The 24,258-nt window shown below is 42.9% G+C and overlaps 1 protein-coding gene across 1 annotated transcript in view; it reads left to right on the top strand.

Annotated features, from left to right (window-relative positions):
- Positions 1 to 24,258, top strand: part of Scn8a (sodium voltage-gated channel alpha subunit 8) — a 189,449-nt gene that overhangs the window by 154,799 nt on the left and 10,392 nt on the right. Inside the window, exons 16-24 of the mRNA XM_048364197.1 lie at positions 2,431 to 2,787; positions 5,606 to 6,076; positions 6,778 to 6,895; positions 7,347 to 7,501; positions 8,152 to 8,325; positions 13,589 to 13,711; positions 19,906 to 20,190; positions 22,534 to 22,587; positions 23,099 to 23,236. Of these exons, the coding sequence (XP_048220154.1) occupies positions 2,431 to 2,787; positions 5,606 to 6,076; positions 6,778 to 6,895; positions 7,347 to 7,501; positions 8,152 to 8,325; positions 13,589 to 13,711; positions 19,906 to 20,190; positions 22,534 to 22,587; positions 23,099 to 23,236 (1,875 nt within the window). The remainder of the gene's footprint in view (positions 1 to 2,430; positions 2,788 to 5,605; positions 6,077 to 6,777; positions 6,896 to 7,346; positions 7,502 to 8,151; positions 8,326 to 13,588; positions 13,712 to 19,905; positions 20,191 to 22,533; positions 22,588 to 23,098; positions 23,237 to 24,258) is intronic.

Below are 24,258 nucleotides of genomic sequence, written 5' to 3'. Positions count from 1 at the left end.
AACAGAAAATATATTCTTGATGGATAGGAACTCATAACAGTACAGGCCCTTTTCATAAAATGTTTGATATGTGGGACTACCTCTACTTGGGAGTTGTACTTTTCTTCTATGTTATTCTGACATACTGCACAGTTTGGTATCAGCCATTGATTTTTTTTTTCATTGGGAAGCAAAAGGGACATACCAGAATTTTTTTTTATATAAAAATAGGATCTTTTCAAAAACAGAGAAAACTTTTATATACAGCTACTTAGCTTAGAAACAGTCAAAAACCACAAAAAAAAATCCAGATTTAGAAATTATGATTTGTAACATATACAATTCTGGTGCTGAACAACAGTTTAAATGTAGAATTCTTTTCATCCCATCACATTTTAATAATTTCACATTTATTAAAACCAGTGCTTGGGACTAAAGAAATGTTTTGTCTGAATTCCTTCTTCTTACATTCCACCCTTCCCAGAAGATACAGAAATGGCAACAGCTATATTCATGTGCCTATGATTCAAAAAAATACATCTTCACTTTTATTCTCTTTTCCTATTATCTTCTTTGAAATTCATTCATATGAGACAAAAAGCCTGGTCCTGTTTGCCCAGCCTTCTTAACTTTAAAAAATGGAAGCTCTCTAAGGGCAGGGAGCCTGTGCTACAAGGACAGCAGCACAAGCCCCTGAGTGGTATTCTTAGGTTACCAACACTCAACATGATTTTGCTCTCTAAGAAAGCACAGCTATCAGCCAATTTTTGTCATATGGTCCTTCTGAATTATTTCAAACCATTTAAACATCTAATATAGGTTTATAAAGCAGGGGAAATAGCTCATCAGACTAAAGTACTATTAGCAACTATATTCAAGAGGCAGTTGAGATTTCATAATCTAAAACTTTTCAACTATCATTGTCATTATTACTTTTTTTTTAAAGCACATTCATTGCCTCTCAGACTGCAGAACTCTAGATATCGTCCTGTAGTGTCAACTTTTTTCCTCTAACTATTTGGAAAGAGGTTTCGTTTTTGTATAATCTTAAAAAGCTCTGCTTTTTGTATCTACAACCAAATCAGAAGGCTTTTATAGATGCCATCATGCCCTTCCTCCTATGAGGGGATTTCAGCAGTAGCCTCGGTGTATGAGATATCAGCAGTGATGTCTGAGTGTGGCCAGGTCCTTATTGACAGTGAACATCAGTTCAGAACCCTGGCTCATTCTCTTGAGTTCCAGCTGCAGAAATAATGTAATTCTTTGCTTCCTGTCTACACTGATGAGGAAGCATATCAAGGATAAGATCTTTGGACTGATTTTTAATTTTACATTGTTTAATAATTACAAGGATGTTGCAATCAAAGAAGTTTACTGATTTACAACTAAAAGTACAGAACATACATAAAAAAACAAACCAACTGGAATTCAGGAAGCCAAAGATTAGAATTCAATCCACTAAACGTACTATGTACAATAATTAGGAGTGATTCATACCAGAATTTTTTAATGCTTTTTTTAAAATATATATATACTTTTTTTTTTACTGTCCTTATAACACTTATCTTTTGGTTTCCTACAGACCCCCTTTTCTTTGCAATATCCCTTGAGACATCAAAGGAGAAACCAGTAGAAGTTATGTTCACTTATGAGTTTTTTGGTTGTTGGTTTTTCTGGTCCTGGGGCTTGAACTCAAGGCCGGGCACTGTCCCCGAGTCTCTTTGTGCTCAAGGCTAGTGCTCTACCACTTGAGCCATAGCACCACTTCGTCTTTTTCTGAGTAGTTTATTGGAGATAACAGTCTCATGGACTGGCTTCAAACTGCAATCCTCAGATCTCAGCCTCCTGAGTAGCCAGGATTATAAGTGTGAGCCACTAGCGCCCAGCTGTATGTGTGAGTTTTTGTTGCCAGTCCTGGGGCTTAGGACTCAGGGCCTGAGCACTGTCCCTGGCTTCTTTTTGCTCAAGGCTAGCACTCTACCTCTTGAGCCACAGCACCTCTTCTGGCTTTTTTTTTGTTTTTGTTTTTGTTTTGTTTATGTGGTGCTGAGGAATTGAACCCAGGGCTTCATGCATGCTAGGCAAGCACTCTACCACTAAGCTATCTTCCCAGCTATGTGTGAGTTTTTAAAAAGCAGATTGACTCGGGGTCTAATATAAGGGACTAGTTGCAATTTTCAGATCCTGGCTCTAAATTTTTCACTCACTGTGAAATTAATTAGTTTTCCCTTATCTATGCCTCAGTTTCTTCCCTCCTATTCTGGGAAAGTTTTTAGAGGAGTCTTCAAATAAGTAAATCCCTGCTAAAACTTAAAAAAGTATTTCTCAAGGGTTCTAAATAAATATAAGCTGATCTTATTAATATATGTTTTCATTTTAACCATATGTTGAGAAAATTGTCTGGATATCATTTAGTTTTTGTCTATTTGTGTTCGTTTGTTTTTCCTTTAGCTCCGAGTCTTCAAATTGGCCAAGTCCTGGCCCACCCTGAACATGCTGATCAAGATCATTGGCAATTCAGTGGGTGCCCTGGGCAACCTGACCCTAGTGTTGGCCATTATTGTCTTCATCTTTGCCGTGGTGGGGATGCAACTCTTTGGGAAAAACTACAAAGAGTGTGTGTGCAAGATCAACCAGGACTGTGAACTCCCTCGCTGGCACATGAATGACTTTTTCCATTCCTTCCTCATTGTCTTTCGAGTGTTGTGCGGAGAATGGATTGAGACCATGTGGGACTGCATGGAGGTGGCAGGCCAGGCTATGTGCCTCATTGTCTTCATGATGGTCATGGTTATTGGCAACTTGGTGGTTAGTACTCATTTTTGTTCTTTGCCCTATACATTATACCCTTGACCCAGAAGACTAGAGACTCTCAATATGAGGCTGGCCTGGGAAAAGTTAGCACAAGACTTAATCTGGGGGGCTGGGGATATGGCTTAGTGGCAAGAGTGCTTGCCTCGTATACATGAGGCCCTGGGTTCAATTCCTCAGCACCACATATATACAGAAAATGGCCAGAAGTGGCGCTGTGGCCTAAGTGGCAGAGTGCTAGCCCTGAGCAAAAAAAAAAAAAAAAAAGCCAGGGACAGTGCTCAGGCCCTGAGTCCAAGCCCCAGGACTGGCCAAAAAAAAAAAAAAAGACCTAATCTGGAAAGCAAACTAAAGGCAAAAGGGCTTGAGGTATGGCTCAAAAGTGGTAAAACAGGTGCTTAGCCAGTACAACACTGAGTTCATTTTCTAGTAGACAGAGAGGGAGTGAGGAAGAGAGGGAGGGCCAGCTCTGGTGGTTCACGCCTATAATCCTAGCTACTCAAAAGACTGAGATCTGAGGATTATAGTTCAAGCAAGCTGGGGCAGGGAAGTCCATGAGATTCTTATCTCTAACCCCCAGAGGGCTGGGAATATGGCCTAGTGGTAAAGTGCTCGCCTCGTATACATGAAGCCCTGGGTTTGATTCCTCAGCACCACATATATAGAAAAAGCCAGAAGTGGTGCTATGGCCCAAGTGGCAGAGTGCTAGCCTTGAGCAAAAAGAAGCCAGGACAGTGCTCAGGCCCTGAGTTTAAACCCCAGGACTGGCAAAATAATAATAACCCCCAGAAAACTGGAAGTGGAGCTGTGGCTTAGAGTAATAAAGTACTTGCCTTGAGCAAAAGAGCCTAGATGGTGCCCCAGCCCTGAGTTCAAGTCCCGTGACTGGGGGGAGTAAAAAAGGAAGAAAAAGGGAGGAGGAAGGAAGGAAGGCTGAGTCTCTGGCCTTCCACCACATCAGCTGAGTCAGTGTCTATCCATGGTAGGCCGAGGAAATGGAGGAAATGCATACTTTAGCAAGTGTCCTCCCCTAGGAGATCCCCACACATGCTGAGGTTTGGCATTGCAGTGGCCTGATCCAGACCTTATCAACTCACACCTGCAGCAGCCTTGTAACTTCGGGTCCCTTTTGTACATAGCTAATAGAAATAATTTTCTCAAATCTGCAACTATTTTATTTAGGAATCAACAGTGGAGCCAGTGACATAGATTCAAAGCCCTTGGCCAGGCTTTTAAAGTCTCTCCAACTCCATTTTGTCAGCCATATAATTTTTTTAATTTTACAGATGGCCCAGAAAACCCAGATGCTCAAGAGTTTTTTCATTATACCCATGTCCTACTGTGTGCACTGTGTTATCTCCTCCTAAAACCTGACAAAGGAGAGACAAGTGTTAAATCAGGAAGGGGTGCCTCTCCCCCTTTGCGAAAGTAGAATTTAATTTAAAAAAAATGATCTTTATGTCCAATGTAATAAAATGGGGAAATTAAACAAAAATAAATGAAATTTATTTCTAATGGCTTGATACTTGGCTACGTAATAGAACATACAAGTCACTATCTGGCTAAAGTTTTATTTTTCTAAATTATTTGAAACAGCATCTCACTATGTGGTTTTAAACTCCTGGGCTCAACCTCCTGAGTAGCTGAGACAACAATTACATTCAGTCATGCCCAGAAAAGTAATTTCATTTTTATAAATGTTAGGAAAGCAAAAACATACTGTTATCTTTTTCTTTCCTCTTGAGGTACTAGAAGTCCAACTCAGGGTCTCACACATGCCCAGCATGTGCTAATGTACCACTGAGCAATGCCGCGAACCCCCAGATTCATTCCTGATTCATTGTATGGAAGTATGGTTGTCTGAGAGCCTGGGTGTTTTCTAACATGGTTTCTCTGGTATATCTACTGCTCAGGAACACGTGACATATATGTAATCTTTACCCCTCCCAGTAATCCATATCCAAACTATTATTTTTATTTGGGGGCAATTTTTCTACCAAGATGAATTTAGTCTTCATTTTGTGTGAATATAAGAGAAGTAATGTTTGGGGGTACATAGATACAAATACATAACTATGAGAGCCAAGAAAAGACATGTGACACTCTTTATATTAAAAATGAAATCTGGGGGCTGGGAATGTGGTCTCATGGTAGAGTGCTTGCCTAGCTTGCATGAAGCCCTGAGTTCCATTCCTCAGCACCACATAAACAGAAGAAGCCAGAACTGGCGCTGTGACTCAAGTGGTAGAGTGCTAGCCTTGAGCAAAAAGAAGCCAGGGACAGTGCTCAGGGCAAAATAATAGTAATAATAACAGCAACAACAACCTGGTCATAAGCAGTTATTTATGCCTATAATCCTGTTTGTGAGAAGATCAGTAGGATTAATGCACAAGGACAACCTGTGTAAGAAGGAAATGAAGGTCCATCTCAACCAGCAATCCCAGCATGGTAGTTCATGCCTGTGGTCCCAGTTATTCGAGAGGAATAAGTTAAGAGGATTGTGATCCAGGCTGGCTTTGGGGAAAAACTGAAGACCCTGTCTCAAAAATGACTAGAGCACAAAGGGTTGGGGGCATGGCTCAAGTGGTAGAGTGACTGGCTGGCAAGTGCAAGGCCCTAAGTTCGAACTCCAAAACAAAATTCCCACATGAGCATTTAAAATACTATAGGGGGGTGGGGAGGGGGAACCACACACACAGCAGAAACTCTGACTGAATGTGTTATGTAAACTTGGTCAGCTTCCAATTTGCATCCCCTAGTGGAGCAGATAACTTTTCCTAACACTTGTTCCTCTGTTGTGATGCTGATGATGTAGGTGCTGAACCTGTTCCTGGCCTTGCTTCTGAGCTCCTTTAGTGCAGACAACCTGGCAGCCACCGATGATGATGGAGAAATGAACAACCTGCAGATCTCCGTCATCCGAATCAAGAAGGGTGTGGCGTGGACCAAAGTGAAAGTGCATGCCTTCATGCAGGCCCACTTTAAGCAGCGGGAGGCAGATGAAGTGAAGCCTCTGGACGAGTTGTATGAAAAGAAGGCCAACTGTATTGCCAACCACACTGGTGTAGACATCCACCGAAATGGCGACTTCCAGAAGAATGGCAATGGCACAACCAGTGGTATTGGCAGCAGTGTGGAGAAGTACATCATTGATGAGGACCATATGTCCTTCATCAACAATCCCAACTTGACTGTGCGGGTGCCGATTGCTGTAGGCGAGTCTGATTTTGAGAACCTCAACACTGAAGATGTTAGCAGCGAGTCAGATCCTGAAGGCAGCAAAGATGTAAGGTCCCAGCCTAGAAAAACCTCTTGATTCTATGTGAGAGCCAACCTGTGAGCTTGGTGGAGTGATCCTGCTATATATAGTCGATTCACTTTGAGAACCAACTACATGCTCCAACATCACTCTGGGCCTTCCCCTTGATTACCAAGCTTCTTGGGATGTACCTCATTTAGCACCTAGATACACTTTGCATCCTTCCCTGCCATTAAGTCTACCTGATATATAGCCCTGAGACCAGTTTAGGATCACATTTGGGTCACTGTCTTCCCTAAATGGGTTTTGACATTATACCCTCTCCTGACACAAGTTTTTTTGTTGTTGTTTTGTTTTGTTTTTTGCCAGCCCTGGGGCTTGAACTCAGAGCCTGAGCCCTGTCCTTTGCTTCTTTTTGCTCAAGGCTAGCACTCTACTGCTTGAGCCACAGCGCCACTTCTGGCTTTTTCTATATATCTGGTGATGAGGAATCAAACCCAGGGCTTCATGTATACAAGGTGAGCACTTTACCACTAGGCCATATTCCCAGCCCTTTCCTGGCACAAGTTTTGAGGGCCCCTGAGTTACAATTTGCCCATCCTAAATTAGATGAGTTGCAGTAAGGATTATGGGTAAGAAACACAGTGGTTTCTTCCCTCTCAGAGGTAGGATTATGAGTGGATGTGCTCCTACAGAGCTGCTTTATCTCCCTTTTCCTTCCTGTCTAGAAACTGGATGATACCAGCTCCTCTGAAGGGAGCACCATCGACATCAAGCCAGAGGTAGAGGAAGTCCCTGTGGAGCAGCCTGAGGAGTACTTGGATCCAGACGCCTGCTTCACAGAAGGTGAAAAAGACAAGGGGGGGACTGGGCATGTGGCATGTGTGCTGCTCACAGAGCATTCCCCCCTTACCATTTTGAAGAAAGTTTGTATTTTTTCCCCTGTTCAGTTCTCCATCTAACACTTTCTTTGTGCAATTTTCGTTGCTGTTCATCTTTCCTGGTACCAGCTATAACATTGCCATTAGAAAGGCCTCTTGTATCATGCTGTGCCTGCCTCCTGACTCCCCTCTTCCTGCTTCTTCATAGAGCAGCTTTCTGGCTCCAGAGGGCCTTGCCCTTAGCCTTTGTAGCATAACCTCAGCCCTGCTACCCTCCATGCCTGACTCAGACATGCCAAGTCAGCCACTATCCCTGCTACGTAGCAGGTGGGGCAGTACCTGGCAGGGCCTAGGGGAGGGCAGGTCTGGGCAGGGCCAGTTACCACAGTCTCACCTGCCTCTCCTGCTGCTCCCAGGTTGTGTCCAGCGGTTCAAGTGCTGCCAGGTCAACATTGAGGAAGGGCTAGGCAAGTCTTGGTGGATCCTGCGGAAAACCTGCTTCCTCATCGTGGAGCACAATTGGTTTGAGACCTTCATCATCTTCATGATTCTTCTCAGCAGTGGCGCCCTGGTGAGGACCAGGGGAGACTGTGATGAGGGGTTGACTGGGGATGGGATAGAAAGAACAGTGAAGAGGTTGGATGAAGCCCAGCAGCTTTCAGCATCTCTGAAAGCACAGATTGGCTGTTGTTCCAAGAGTAATGGCCTAGTAAAGTGTTTGGGGCTTGTGTTTTGAGCCTTTGGGATTAGAACCCAAACTTATCCATAGCCAATCTTTTTAGACTTTAGCATAACTCTACTCAAGCCTAAGATCCCCTTTTTCTTAGACTGAGTGCACAGATTACTACCAGATTCTGCCTGATGTGCCCCATAATAAGACCTTCCTTAGATGAACTTTCTCTCTCAACACCCCAGGGCCTCTTATTCTTCATGTTTTGGCTATCCACGATAGGAGTAGGTGATGTTTCTCCACCCACTCTTTCATACCTAGTGAGTGTGGAGAGCCTAGGGCATGGCATATATTTGGAGTAAGGTCTCGGATGCTCAGTTTTAATATTCTGCTTGTCCTGAGTCCTCATTGTCCATCTACAGACATGCAGGATACTGAGCACAGCACCTCCATGCTTTGATTTCACATTTTAAAAGTCTGTATTTAGCCAGGCACTCTGGGCTCACACCCATAATCCTTTCTGTAATAGGCAACTGCTGCCTCTCTTCCAGGCCTTCGAGGACATCTACATTGAGCAGAGGAAGACCATTCGTACCATCCTGGAATACGCTGACAAAGTCTTCACCTACATCTTCATCCTGGAGATGTTACTCAAATGGACAGCCTATGGCTTTGTCAAGTTCTTCACCAATGCCTGGTGCTGGCTGGATTTCCTCATAGTAGCTGTACGTGTCCTGCTTTCTATTTCTCACTTTTTTCAGTGGGGAAGCATACAGTCTCTCCCTCTACTGTCTGGAGCTGCCTGAGGCTTGGTTATTAGTCAATAGGCAGATAAATGTAGACTTGGGTAAAGGTCCTCCCAGGACCCTCCGATCTTAATTTGGGGATGGGAATTCTGAAGACCCTACACATACTTGAGGAACCAACTCTTTACTTAGCTGAGCCTGGCTTAATTTAGATTTAGAAGTAGAATCATTAGTCTCAAAATCTCTTATTTTAAGTGGTATCAGAGGTTCTTGCTCCAAGCCAACGAAAAGGTGGCTACTAGCAAAAGGGGTGAAGGGATGAGGGAGAGGTGCTGGGATGAGGTGAGTGGGGTCTGTGTGGCACTCCTGATCTCCCATAGACACTTCGTACTCAACCTGAGCAAGTCACTTGCTCAGGGATTTCTACGGTAATTGCCAAATAACAACCCCTCTTCTCCTCTAGGTTCCAAGACCACCTGCGAAGCTTACTGGCCATGACTTCCCATGTTATTTTTCAGGTTGGAAGCTATATCGTTGGTAACTGTCTCTCCCCACTGGCACTTGCTCCTTATTGACTTTACTAACAATAATTGTTCTTCATTTTGTATAATAAACTGTAGCTTTTTTTTTCTTCCAGCTAAATCAGCATTTAAAGAAAGGATGAATGGGAATTGTGGGACCAGGACTGTGAAAAATTTACATCCTGCTGCTGTTAAGAAATGCTGTGAAAGTGGTGGTTAGATTCTGAGAGGTTTCATTGACTATATTGTGAACTACCTGTAGAGGACCTCTAGAATGTAGGAGAAAGCGGTATGGCGATCTCTCTCTTATCTCCTCTCTCCTCCCTCCCTCTTCCATCTCTCAGGTAACAAGGACCCAGTACTCAGCACCAGTGGTGATTTCTGCTCCATAAATGTGTTCCTTTCCGAACACATTGTCCCCATTTTCATCTCCCATTCCAAAAAAGCCAGCCTTATGTCTGAATGAGGTGATGAAGCCACCCTGTGCCATTAGGATGAGCCAAATAGGTATGGCTCCAAAGGGACCAGAAATGAGACTTTTTCAGACAATCTCTTCAGAAGCTATCAATACCAGCTGGTAGGAAAGACCCCTCCCTCCCTCTGACAGAAAGCTGCACCTCAAAGACTTAGGATATGGGATAAACCCCAGAGGTCTGCAATCAGGCTGGACCAGCTGTCTCTCTAAAGAAAGGTATGCCACAGAGTCTTCATTTCACAGTAATTTCTAGAACCATCTAAAGTCAGTAGGACGTCCCTGGGAGACCCATTATTTTCTGAACTTTCCAGCGACCATAGAGGAGCTGTCATCTGTAGCAAAACTTCCCACCATAACCTTTCCAATCCACTGAATCACTCTCTTCTTCTTTCTGGGCTGAGCTACTCAGAATTGAAGGCCTCTGCTACCCAAGTAAGCCACCAAGTGCGTTCACAATCTTATCACCCTTTATTTAGCCAACATTTTTATTACTTTTTAGACTAGGTAAAAGTAGTTTGAAAGAAATGACATATATGTGACCAATTGACTACAACCTTAGTTTGTGGGAACTGTTTGATTCTTACTTTGCTGTGGTACCTAACATCAGCTCCAGAGAATGCTTCTATAGCAGTGTTGGTGAACAACATACATTGAATACCATACTTTATATAGAATTGTCCAAGAGCCAGAAGAAATCACAGATAAACAGACAGACGTAATCCCAACCCTTAAAGGGTTTACACTAGGCTCCCAAGGCACCTCTGGCCTGATTCTCTAAGCAGCAGTAACCCAGCATTGTGGGATCAGGGCTCTCCTAGGATCCTTCCTTCTATTGATTTCCTGTCTCCATCAGAGTAGTTTATTTATTCTTCACTTATCCAATGTTTACTGAGCTACTCACAATCCAAAAAGTCTCATGCTAGGTTTTTCTGCTCTATAAATATGCTCCTTTCTTAAGTTACTGTCCACAGTCCATGAACAGTGATTCCTGTTGTCTGTGGATGTGTGAGCAATAAAGGCGCTATCCGATATGGACACTTCTCTAAGGAACTGAAAAGACAGACTCATACACAAATAGCTGACGCGTGAAGCAGAGTGTGAAGTGGGTAGAAAAGGATAGCCTCAAGGCTTGCCACCTGTGTTAATGACTTTTCATCACTGTGACCATATTCCTGACATAAATAATTTAAAGAAGAAAAGGTTTATTTTGGCTCACTGTTTCAGAGGTTTCAATCCATCATGGTGAGGAGGATGTAGTAGAGCAGAGCAGTTAACCATATGGCAGCCAGGCAGCAGAAAGAAGGACTACAGGAAGGGATTCGTGCAAGATACAGCCCCCAAGGGCACACCAGTCACCTCCTTCCTATCTAGGCCTGGCCCTACCTCCCACCTTTCACCATCTCCCTACCATACCATCATATTATGAGTCTTATCAAGGAATGAATCCCTTGATTAGAACCCTCAAATTGAATCTTCTCATACTCTCACACAGGTGTGTTTTACTAATCTAGATACTTCTTAATCCAATCAAGATTGGCTGCCTCATTGCCTTGTTAGTGTGAGTAGAAAATAAGGCTGAGACTGGAAATATGACCTAGTGGTAGAGTGCTGGCTTCATGTACATGAAGCTCTGGGTTCGATTCCTCACCAGCACATATATAGAAAAAGCCAGAAGTAGTGCTGTGGCTCAGGTGGTAGAGGGCTAGCCTTGAGCAAAAAAGAAGCCAGGGACAGTGCTCAGGCCCTGAGTTCAAGCCCCAGGACTGGCAAAAAAAAAAAAACAGAAAGAAAAGAAGGCTTAGACTGATGTCTTCACAACTAGAACTATCAAGAGTTTGCTGTTGCTTTAAGCAATATGTCTGATCCTATTGGCATTTTAGAACAACCAAGAGGTATGAATGTTAGGTCCTAATTTAGCACCATCCCTGAGAGATTCCATTCCTCCCACTTCATTCGTCCACTGAGTCTGTCATTCATCTCCATGTTCATTGCCCTGATGGCTATTCACTCATTTTGTCTCTTAAAACTAACAAAATCACTTTTTTTGAGAGTCATGGGGATAACTTTTTAAATTCTCCTTAGTTATAAGTCATGTGAATTTTACTTTTCTCTAGTCCTCAGCTACACTGGTGACTATGTCCTGTGAAGGAATTTTGTCAGTTTTTTCCAGGAAAATTTCCTCTGTCGTTTTTGGAGGTAAGCTGGCATGTCCTTTCCAGGAATGGGAATGTTGAGGTCCATACCTCTCATCTTGACCTCAGGCTACTGAAAGCATTCTGTTTGGAAATGAAAAAGCTACCCTGTTTTTCTTCCATGGTTGCAGCTACAGATATCCTGAATTTTGATGCTTCAAGTCTTTTTTTTTTTTAAGTTCTTTTTTCATTCCTTTAAAGTGCACTTCAATGTTCTGATTATCTCTCAATGAGGATTTAACATGGAGACTCAGTATTATAATGACAGCCCTCAGCTTATAAGAAATAACCCAAATAAGACACTTATTGAGCCTGCCTTTGGATATCTCCACTTAGATGATCAGTCGAGCTGGGATGTCCAAAACATTTAGAGCCAGCATTTGGTTGGCCTTTGTACCTACTTCAGTGTTGATTGGTAGCAGATACAGCACCATCTTGAGGAGCTGGGGTTTTAATACCTTGTATGACCCATAGACACACACAACTATAGTGTTTTTGCAACCTTTATCTGCAGTTTCACAGGACTGACCTGGGGGACTGTTGAACTCAGATACCTGGTTCCCTCAAGTGTACCTAGGAGTGAGACAGTTTGAAGTTATTTGGGATTGAGTTGGAAGCACTTGGTAATAGTAGGTAAAAGATACCTCCATTTTTGCTGATCATTTTGAAGGAAGGGAAGTGGATAGATAGTGTTACTTTTGAGGCCCCTTTTTTAGGCAAAAATTAACCGTGGGCCACCTACCTTAAAGAACATAGGTAGCATAATGGAACAGTATTTAGTTCCAGATTTGCTTGGACACTGCCTAGGACTCCAGAGAAGATACCTAAAGTAGGGGATTATGAGTTTATGCATAAATCAAGGCTTTAAACCCATTTTAAAATTGAAATATTTGAACCTACTCATCCTGGACCGTCACTAAATCATTGACCTTTTACTTCTACTTTCTGCCAGTTTTGCTGCTTAATTATGTGTCTTGATTTAAAAAAACAAACACGTGTGTGTGTATGTGTGTGTTTGTGCATACATACAACATGCCATTCAAAGATATAAAATAAAGCGCTAGGATAGAGTTCAGAAGTAGTGAATGAAACGAAGATATGTATTGCTTTTTTTTTTCCTTCTCTAATTTTGCATTAAAATCTACACAGTTAAGCAGGTAGGTCCTGCTTAACTGGGTATCCATCAGTGGTATCCACCACTTCCCAGTAAAGGGAATTTAAGAGTGGTTGGCGGGAACATCTTAACCCATCTCAGAATGGTACATTGTGAGAGAAAGGATGCTATAAGAAAAATCCAAGATCAAACATTCTCAGATTTGATCAGCCAAAGTTGTTAGAGTTAAAAGTAAGAGAGAGGAAGAGAATTACTCTCAAGTGAGTGCTCTTGGAGCCAAAATTCTGTCAAGAAGTTTCCCCATTTGGCCTTTTCTTTGGGGAGCTGCCAAGTCACCTGTGGTACTTATTGAATATATTTCCTTTATTGATGTAGTAACTCCTCAGATTCTCAAACAAATGGTTTCTTGTCAACCAGGAGTGAGAGCTTGTCCCTGGTGGAAATCCCATGGTGAATGAGCTGAGGAGGGGCAGCTTGTGTGGAGTATGTGTATTTATCTGTATTCTTTTCCATAGGTTCCATTAAGTTTGTCTGGCTTAATTTAATGGGAACTTCTGGGACCTGCAGAGACTGTAAAGGGCGAGGGTAAGGTTCTTGTCATCTCTTCAGGCTCCTCTCCTTCCAATGGAACTTCCTCATTCTCTCCCTCTCCCTTTAGCCTCTTCCCTTTTCAATTCGTGTGTATGTTCTGCTGCTGCTTCTTGATTCTCTCTTCCCTTTGTGTTTTTTATTCTGCCTCTCTCAACCACCTTTCCTTCCAGGTCGTTTGAGTCAAGTTGAAGTAGGCAGCTGGTGTTACCCACTTTCTCTACCTGGGGGCGGGGGCCCATCTGTGTCATCAGTGCTAGGGGCTTTATTCTAACACTCTGGAACCTCTGTTTTCTTTTCTTTTTTCTTTCTTGTTTTTTTGTTTTTTTTTTTCTCTTCTGTTTCCGTGTAGGTCTCTTTAGTCAGCCTTATAGCTAATGCCCTGGGCTACTCGGAACTAGGTGCCATAAAGTCCCTTAGGACCCTAAGAGCTTTGAGACCCTTAAGAGCCTTATCACGATTTGAAGGGATGAGGGTAAGATACTAAGAGCAGCTGATCCTTCTGCATGCCACTGGAAACTGTTTAAGCATGCTAGAACTGATCACATGGTGGAAAGATCATTTCAAACACGAATTCTGTGATGCAGTTGCTGATTGGATCCTCCACTCTCTCAGCCCCGCCTCTGTCCCATGCGCAGGGGAGTTGCATTAAGCTGCCTCATCTCATTAATATTGGCCCCACCCCCAACAACATGCCATCGCAGAACATGTGAACATTGGCTCTTCTCATTTGGCCTGGCTTACCTGTAGCACTTGGGTGGCTTTCTGGGATGTTGATTTCATAGGGAGAATCACCAGGTGCAAAGAAGGGGAATTATAACCCAGAGACCCACTGAAAAGCATAGGCTGCAGGCAGGGAGAGTGCTGTGTAGGGACAGCAGCCAGAGGAGGGGACTGTGGCCTTAGTAGTCACAGAGGGCAGAGGGCAGAGGCCAGGGGACTTGAAGACACGATGGCAGGCCTGGAATTGGGGATGGAGCAGAATTTGGCATGGCCCTGGGAGAAGAAATGCTTTTCCTTCTATTCTGATTCCTCTTATTGCACCTTGTTGTTCTCAGGCCAGTCCCATAAGGACTGGCAGCCTCTGTCTGATAGCAAAGCTTTCCTCCTCACCCCAACCCTCTACCCGTGCTGTATGGTCCCCTACCCTAACTATCAAAACAACAACCAGGCACAGTATTAGAGGACTGAATCGCAGCTAGTTCTACTGAAATTTTTCCAGCCCTCCTATTCCTACTTTGGGGGTACTCCATCCAAATCCAAACAAAATAATGCCCTACCAAATTAGAAGGCTCACTTTTTTTGGTGCCTTTTTCTCATCTCTTTTGGTTTTACTAATTGTGCGTGTGTGTGCACACACTCACATGAAAAGGGTGATTTCCTTGTGGACAGCTAGTTTTGGTGGAAATAGTTGTCCTGTGGTAGCCAGAGAGGTCTGTTATACTTAAGGAGACCAAGAAAACTCCTTTCAATTCAGATGTCGAATACGTGCAGGAGAGCAAACAAGATGATATATTCTCACGTGTATAAATACCAGAATGTAGGAATGAAACAGAACGATTGCAGTAGTCCTCATGCAGCAAGACTGATTGGAGAAACTAGATACCAGGACAGTGCTGCTCCGCTCATTCCTCACCTGTGACGCCTGGCCACTATGCCAGGAAGAGGAAAATTTCACTGGAATTTGGGAATTGTAATTTTTTTTAAGTTTTATTCAGACAAATGCTATTTACAACCAAGTTGTGTTTCTGCTGTAGCACAGTCACAGTTTGGTTTGCTAAATGTGAGCATTCTATAGCCCTCCTGAAGCCATCTGCAGGATACAGTTCCACAGTAGCAAAGCATGTTTTAATTAAAGAAAAAGAAAAAGCCTGAGAGATTCTTCCATAGCCTGAGAGACTCTTCCATGGATAAGAATACATGCAGCAGGTCATTGACTATGGTCCAGTGTAAGAGGATTATATAGTCATAGGGTGGCTGAAAATAGGATTCAAACACTCTTCCCCCTCCCATACCCTGCCTTTTTCGCATTTTTTTCATAAGAGGCAGGTTTGTTTGTTTTTTAAAAATAAATCTTAGTAGTTTAGCTATAGAGTTGATCGTCAATTTTGGTGACTGAAAAACTGAGGGCAGGATGAACCTGTAATACCCCATCAAAGGCAATTCCTGGACCTAACTTGTTAGCCTGCTCTCCCCCACATTCGCTCTAAGGGATCCTGCATCTCCTAAAAGGAGATTGCACCCTCCTCCCTCAGTGCCCAGCTGACTGTTGTTAGAAGCTCTCTCCTTCTGGTTGCTCATTACTGCCACTCCTGTCCCCTGATAGAAGCCGTTTTCATCAACCAGCTTATGCCGGTCTGCTTATGAGGAAATTATTTGAGGAATCTGGCTGCAGGGGCCCTTCTGATAACCTCGCCCTTTATTCCTCCTTTCCTCACCTTCTCTGAACTCTCAGCTTCAAGTCCTCCAGAAACACACACTTGTGAACTTCCAAGTTTACAAGCCCAGAGGTCCAGAATGAATGATCACAACAGATAGATAGATAGACAGTGTTTTTGTACCAGTCCTAGAGCTTAAACTCAAGGCCTGGGCACTGTCCCTGAGCTTTTTTTGCTTGAGGTTAGCATTCTACCACTTGATCCACAGCTCCACTTCTGGCTTTTTGGTGGTTAACTGGAAATGAGCGTCTTTGAGACTTTCCAGGCCAGGCTGGCTTTAAACTGGGCTCCTCAGATTTCAGCCTTCTCGGTAATGAGGATTACAGGTGTGAGCTGTCAGTGCCAGGCCTAGGAGATTTCACATGCAAAGCATCCAGTTTTTTTCAGTTAGGTAGTGCATGCAAGACTGAACTTGAGCCTGAAGCAGCAAGCTAAATCAGTAATGTTCAGTGAGGGAAGATTCGGGATAGAAGTGCCACCTCATTTGGGGGACACCAGCCAGCAGTACTGACCATGGCTGGGTGGGTAGGTGGAGAGAATCCAGGGACCCATTCCTGCCCTGCAGTTTCCCAGCCCTTCTGGGGAAGAGGATCTTCAAGAAGAGGTTGAATTGAGCTAAGCTTACAGTAAGTTACCCACTAATAAATAGAATTAGGTACATACTTTTTTATTTAAATGTTACTTTCCTTTAGAGCAATTTTTTTCATTCTGTAGTTCTTCTGTCTGCTAATACTTGTGAGATTATCTCAGAAATTTAATTAAGAAACCTTCGTAAACTGAGTATCATCCATGCAGATGGGCTCAACTGTCACTGTGCTGCTCCAGTTCTGGGCTCAGCCCTTCACTTGGGAGGGAGCATTTCACCCCGGCCTGTCCTGGGGTGCTCACTTCAGTCTCCTCTCCTTCCTCAAATCAAAGACCAGAAAATTGAAACACTCCTGCTATTGGCAAAGGAACACTTAATGTAGTTCTGTGCTTCTCTCTCCTCCATAGTAATCTTTATCTAAAGATTTTGCTGTGCTATTATGTTTTTGAGGGTATATAATAGTAATGCTATGAAACATGCATGCATTTTTGTTGATTGTCAGTACATAGTTGTCCATTAAAGCCATGTTCCCTCTGCCAGATATTAAAAGCTATTTGATAGATTTTGTAGCATTTAATAATGAACATTAATGTCCTAGGTATCATAGAGAACATAATGATGCTATAAGAATTAGAATCCATTTGGAATTTTCTTATCAATTAAATAACATTTATATCACTAAGTATAAACTTTCTTTGGAAAGTAGCTTTTCATAGATTGCTAGCATCTAATTTCAAGCTATATTTCTGTACAGTTTCTAACAGTAATGGATTTTATTGTGATTAAAGGAAATGCAAAATAACTATAGGGTAGCAAAGAACAGAGGTTCAGTTAATTGACTGTCAATGAAAATTTGAGTCATCCACTTATGACATCTCTTTAGTGAGAGAGTTCAAAGCATAAGCAAGCTTTCTTGCTTTTGGTTGTGAGATTCTTTTTTTTGGGGGGGGGGGGGCTGGTTGTGAGAAAAGCCAGTGGTTAATTAGAGATAAGAGTCTCATAAACTTTCCTGCTGGGCTGGCTTCAAACTGATCCTCAGATCTCAGCCTCCTGAGTAGCTAGGATTACAGGCATGAGCCACTGGTGCCCAACTAAAAAGTTGGATTTTGTTGAATATATATACCATATCAGAGATCAGACTCAGTAAATTTTGTTCTGAGCCCTTTGATCAAGTCTGTGTATTTGAAAGAGATTAGCTGACTAGCTAATTGTACTTCCCTGTTATCAATACTAAACATATTTTATTATAATACATGGATATCATGTAGGACAGATTAGACAGTGCTTGGCAAGAAGCCATTCTCTGTAATGAAGAGTCTCGTCTCTGAAACCAGAAATAGGTTCTGAATTGAGATTTTCTTTAAACCTACAGCATTCCTAGGTTTCCATCTCTGGGGCTACTTCCCTACTTCACATTGACCATTGCCTAATGGATTATATCCTCTCTCCCAAGCTCCACTGCACAGTGTCATTACACAGACTTGAGCTTGTGAATTTCTACAGAAACTACTTTCCTTGTTTGAGGATTAATTCTTCCATTTTGTGGATCATTCTCCTTTTGCTTGTTCTTTTGCACATTTCATTGTTTTTGGTCTTCCTACCAAAGGGTGACCAACTAGAATGAGGAGGTAGAACTCAAACCTGATTTGGTGACAAATTTAAGAACAAATACATGAAACAAATAATGTTTTCCAACATAACATTGAAGATTTTCAGATTTAGATATTCTGGCTTTCCTTGTTCAAAGTAATATACATTTTATACTGATGAGGTATCCAGAGGAGATTTCTTGGTTAAGAATTAAGAAATAACTGCCTCTCGGCTGGGAATATGGCCTACTGGTATAGTGCTTGCCTCACATACATGAAGCCCTGGGTTCGATTCCTCAGCACCACATATATAGAAAAAGCCAGAAGTGGCACTGTGGCTCAAGTGTAGAGTGCTAGCCTTGAGCACAAAGAGGCCAGGGACAGCACTGAGGCCCTGAGTTCAAGCCCCGGGACTGGCAAAACACAAACAAATAACTGCCTCTCAATCCAAAGGCCTTCATACATGAGGGACACTTTAACCTGAAGGGAAGAGCAACTCCGTGGCCTTTTTGTATGAGACAGAACAAAAAAAAAACAAAAAACCCAAAGACAAGATTATAAACCCCAGTAAGGCTCAAGTTGAAACGCAGAGTTGCCCCCTGGCGGTCATTGTACAATATGACTTTCCCACCTTGTCTCAACTGTGTCAATTAACCCTATTGATTGGGCTGGGAATATGGCCTAGTGGTAAAAGTGCTCGCCTCATATACATGAAGCCCTGGGTTCGATTCCTCAGCACAACATATATAGAAAAAGCCAGAAGTGGCGCTGTGGCTCAAGTGGTAGAGTGTTAGCCTTGAGCGAAAAGAAACCAGGGAAAGTGCTCAGGCCCCGAGTCCAAGCCCCAGGACTGGCAAAAAAAAAAAAAAAAAAAAAACCCTATTGATCCTTCTTAGATACTAGAAAAAGGAAGAAACACTCTTCCCCCACTAGAACAACTTTTAGAGCCTTAACAGCCCTGCTGACAACAACAGCAAATGAGATTCTGGGCAGAAAGAAAACCAGCTCTGTTTTCGGTCCATCGCCTCAACTGTTGCTTCTGTAAGCACTTGAACTCCTCTAATGGAATCTACTGCAGCAGTGGAAGTGTTGTCTAGCTACTCTGGCCTCTAGCGTAGAGCAAAATCAAAATTAAAGACAACACAGAAATTTCTATTCCTCAGGGTTTCCTCCCTTTTAAAAATATTCCTGAACTTACTGTATTCAGTGACTTTTAATGGTATATACATTTTTTTTGTTTCAAGAACAAAAACAAAAACCCATCTTAAGATATTTTTATTTCTAATGCATTGTGAAGAATGGAGTCAAGCCCTGGACTGAGCAGAAACTTCAGCATTAGCCCAGCAGGGGGTAGCTCTTAGGTTGAGAAACAAGCTACAAGGCAGGAAAGTAAAAGAAAAAAGGCTAAGGAATAATGAACCTTGACTAAGAAGCACATCTGTTCAGATTTTATTTTATACTGTTTGGTAGAGGGAATATGGCTTTTTTTTTTCTTTCTTGAGCCTGCAAAATATGCATGCTCAGCTATTGCCTGTAATAAGATAACTGGCCTTGCATAGTCATAAAAGAGACGTTATGTACTGTGGAGTGATTCACTGCTAACCCAAAGGGCAGCTCTCTGTGATTCTGAACAATCATGACTTGTTTTTCAGAGGGGGAATGTCTGTTGAAAGGCGACTAGTGAGCTTGCAATTGCTCAGATTTTCCCGTGGGGGCATATTTATGAGCTGAAGAGGAGGGAGACTGGACTAAGAAATCTTTTTTTTTTTCGGTCCCAGGTTGGTGCCTAGAAAAGACCAGGGTCAACTTGGTCCAGGGAGTTTGTATCAGTCGAAACAAAGATGGAATTTATTCAAATTCCCCCAAAATATAGTTCCTGGGCTTAGAAATGTGGGATCCTATTCCTGAATCTGTCCAGTTACTCTAATTCCAAAGAGAACAAAATGTTTTTATAGCAGAACAAGCCACACAAAATGTCATTCCCCTCCTGAAAAATCAAAAGAACATGTCTTCCTCACATCCTCCCAACACTCAGCACCCTCCCCTTCCAATGCAGGTGGTGGTGAATGCCTTGGTGGGCGCCATCCCCTCCATCATGAATGTGCTGCTGGTGTGTCTCATCTTCTGGCTGATTTTCAGCATCATGGGAGTCAACCTGTTTGCTGGAAAGTACCACTACTGCTTTAACGAGACTTCTGAAATCCGCTTTGACATTGAAATCGTCAACAATAAAACGGACTGTGAAAAGCTCATGGAAGGCAACAACACAGAGATCAGATGGAAGAACGTGAAGATCAACTTTGATAATGTTGGGGCCGGGTATCTGGCCCTTCTTCAAGTAGTAAGTGTTGTCATTTCAGTCCTGGGAACTTAAGGCATTCTCAAGCATGGGTCCATGAGAACAAAGCCACTCCCGGAACCACTTTCAGGGAAACACCATCCCTGTAGATCTCCAATATCTAGGAGATCTCACTCAAAGAGGATCTATCCCATACTCAGAGGCAGAGTTCTGCTTTCAACAAAGAAAGATGGATGCAACACAAGAAAGTGCTAGAGTGCTCTCCCAAGGTCAGAGTGTAAACAGGAAAGAAAGGAAATAAGAAAGATATGTGCTTTGACAGAAATAAGAAAGTCTATAGATAGGTAGTTTTGTTTGTGTGTGTTTTTGTTTGTTGTTTGTTGGTGGTGGTCATGGGGTTGAACTCGGCCTAGGTGCTGTCCCTGAGATTTTTCTGCTCAAGGCTAATGCTCTACTACTTTGAGCCACAGCGCCACTTCCTGTTTTCTAGTTGTCAATTAGAGATGAGATTCTCACAGACTTCCCTGCCAGGGCTAGCTTTGAACTAAGATTTTCAGATCTCAGCCTCTTGAGAAGCTAGGATTACAGACAGGCATGAGCCACGAGTGCCCAGCAGGAAAGCCTGTATTGATGGAGTAGGAAAATCCTAAAGTTTACTAAAGAACCTGGCAGTCCCAGAATACTGCCACTCCTGGCAGCTCAGCCCCAGGTCTCAAGTGAGTGTGTCATTGTAAAAAGAAGTTTAAGTTACATACATAAATCTCTTTGCTTAATTTCATACCATCAGCTTGCCTAGTCTTCTCTTCCTGCCTCATTTTTTCTGGGGTTGGATGTTTGGTATGATGCTATGAAAGTTCCTAGGCTTTAGTGTCAGACAGATATACCTCTGAGCCACATTCTGATATTTATTGGGACAAATTACTCAACTTTTCTGACCCCTTGTTTCTTCATCTATTGAGTGTTGATAGTATTGCTTTACATGGTTAAGAGAATTTATATTTTTTAAGTTCCTAGCATAATGCCTAGCATATACCTGCTTAGTGGTAATTGATATTATGTATTGCTATAATTATTACCATACCATCATCATTCAGTTGTTGGGAGTGTTAAATGCAATAATGCAATAATGAAACTCTCAACCTAGCCTAATAGAATAAGCACTCACTGTTACATTATAATAGAAGCAAAGTAAATGGAATGAGCTGTATTTTATCCATCACAAAGCTCTTTTGCTGTTCTCTGCCAATTCAAAAAAATTAGTGCTGGTGATTCACGCCTGTAATCCTAGCTACTCAAGAGGCTGAGATCTGTGAATCTTAGTTCAAAGAGAGCCCAGGCAGGAAAGTCTGTGAGACTCATCTCCAATCAACTACCAAAAAGCCAGAAGTAGAACTGTGGTCCAAGTTGCAGAAAAGCTCAGAGATAGCCCCCAGGCCCTAAGTTCAAGTCCCAGGACTAGTATACAGAGAGAGAGAGAGAGAGAGAGAGAGAGAGAGAGAGAGAGAGAGAGAGAGAGATTGGACTGGGAGACTGAGGGCATAGTTCAATTATAGAGTGTTTGCCTATTATGCATAAGGGTTCCATCTCTAACACTGCAAAGGAGAAAGAAATTGGACCCATGAATTGAATCTGAATTGGAGCAGCTCCAGAAACCCAGTACACAATGTCCAGCCAAGTCAGACATTGTGTTTAGAGTCCCTGCCATATATAAGGCACTGTGCTTGGCAGTAAGGTCATCATATAAATACAACCAGACCTCCTCATGCCCTGAAAAGACCTAGCATCGGGTTGAGCAAATAGTACGTGCCAAATATTAATTTTCTACCCATATTTGTTTCTAGAATCATGCTAGTGACAGTAGACTGAAGGAGAACTGGAGTGTTCTGCTGGGGACTGAGCTGTTGCTCCTCCCCTTGGGCTGTGCATAGCTATCTATCTCAATACGGGCCAAGTTCTCATCCTACTTGGTTTTTAATGCAGCTGAATTTCTCAGTCTCTTATTGGTTATTTAACACCTTTTAAAAACTAACTCCTTGGTAGTGGAGGTCTTAAGTTCCAATCACCTTACTCTTACCATTCACTCCTAAGCATGTATTGCCCTCCCCTTAGGCAGCCTTCTCGAGCTGTCTTAAGGTCCTGTGTGAAAGTTGATCCAGTTCTCATTGTCAGTATATTTCTTTGCCAATCTTTGGTGGTGTTTTCAGGGACTTACTTAAGACCTTCTTGTGGCCTGTATTAACAAGGAAATCCTATGTCCATGTAAGGCTGTATCCAAACTCTGTGCCCAGAATTCTTGCTAAACCTGAGCCTGGCCTTTGGGCCCCTTGCGTAGATTCTCACCCACTTCCTACTAGGCACAGTCTGATAACTGACTCTATTTCCCAGGCGACCTTCAAAGGCTGGATGGACATCATGTACGCTGCTGTAGATTCCCGAAAGGTAAGGATCTGTGTGGTGAAACACATCTTAGAAGGTTAGGAAACAAGTATCTCTGAGAGTCACCCAGAAAGATGAGGGGAGGGAAGAACAGAAGAGTAAAGTTTCTCTTTGGACATGAGTTGCTTGCTTTATTGATTATAGATTCTTTTCCCGTCAGTAAGTCCTCACTTTCCTTGGCTCCAGACAGACAGTTGATTTTTACTTGGCCCCAGTGGAGCTGTCTGCTCTTCATTCCCACTTTGAAATAAAAAGTGCAGTTCCTTGTAGATATCGCCCCCTTCCCACCCCCCCACCCCGGCCTCATGACTGGCATCCCAGCTATAGTATGCCCTCACAGGCAAACACTGCCTGTGTGAAGAAGACAGGCAGAAGGGAGCTAGGACTTCCACCCCCAGCTTGTACAGCAGCTTGGGTGGGAAGAGTTATGGCTGATGACTTTACTTCTTGTAATCACCCACCCAGTCCCCATACTGGGAGCTGACCATTGTCCTTCTCTCCTGTCCTTTGCCAGGCTGATGAGCAGCCTAAGTATGAAGACAACATCTACATGTACATATACTTTGTCATCTTCATCATCTTCGGCTCTTTCTTCACCCTGAACCTGTTCATTGGTGTCATCATTGATAACTTCAATCAACAAAAGAAAAAGATAGGTCTCCTCTCTTCATTGCCAGGGGTCAGAGGTCACCCACAGGAGGGGCACTCTGTCCTTGTCTCCAGAGGGGGAGAAAATGCCCCTCTTTTCTTTTTGTAAAATCCAAACTGCCATCTCATTGTGGTACTGGCCCTGCTGGGCATTAGCTCTAACTGGCCCTTCCTGTTCAGGGCTGGATTTTTTAGTGTGGTTTACCACATTGACAAGGAATCCTTTATTTTCCACATCTATGACTAGTTTGGGCCTCCCAGCAGAAGGAAGCAGAGACAGAGCTCACTCTGTAATGGAGACCAAGTAGAAAGAAATAGATGAAAACTTCCGCTAGAGGCAGATTCAACTGTCCACACCAGCCCTGGGCACCACTACCAACCTGGCACGTGAGAGGACACTCACTGAGGAAAAGTCCTCTCCCTGTGTATCCTGCCTGGCTAGCAGGCTTTCCGAAGCAAAGTGTAAGTCAAACCATCTCAGCAAGTCAAATACCAGTCTTCCATGCACCAGAATTCCCGTTGTTTTCCAACTTTTGAATATCATCTACTATGAATGGGCTATTCGCCAGAGTTTAAACATTTTCTTAATTCTAAAATATATTTTTTTAGGTCTGAAAGCATAGCATTTGCCTGGCAAATGTAAGACCCTGAGTTGAAAACCCCAGTAGAGGCCAGGGTAATCCTAGCTACTCAGGAAGCTGAGACCTGGAGGGACAAGATTCAAAGCCAGCCTGGGGAGAAAAGCCTAGGAAATTCCCGACTCCAATTAGCCAGCAAAAAGCAAGACTAGAAGTGCGGCTCAAGTGATAGAGCACCAGCTGTGAGCAAGAAGCCCAGCGAGAAAACAGCCCTGAGTTCAAGCCCCGGTCCTAGCAAAAATAAGTACTCCCTAAAGAAAAAATTTTTTTCCCGGAATTTTATCAGGAAATCAGGCCAAAACAAATAAAGGAAAGGAGGGGAGTAATATTTTGGACCATGAGATATGGTCCTTCCTTCCTTAAGTCCTTCCTTAAGCTTACCATTCCT

Source organism: Perognathus longimembris, chromosome 1, assembly GCF_023159225.1.
Source record: "Perognathus longimembris pacificus isolate PPM17 chromosome 1, ASM2315922v1, whole genome shotgun sequence".
NCBI lineage: Eukaryota > Metazoa > Chordata > Mammalia > Rodentia > Heteromyidae > Perognathus > Perognathus longimembris.
The sequence above is the reverse complement of the archived record's forward strand: the minus strand, read 5'-3'. Positions and strand labels throughout refer to the sequence as shown.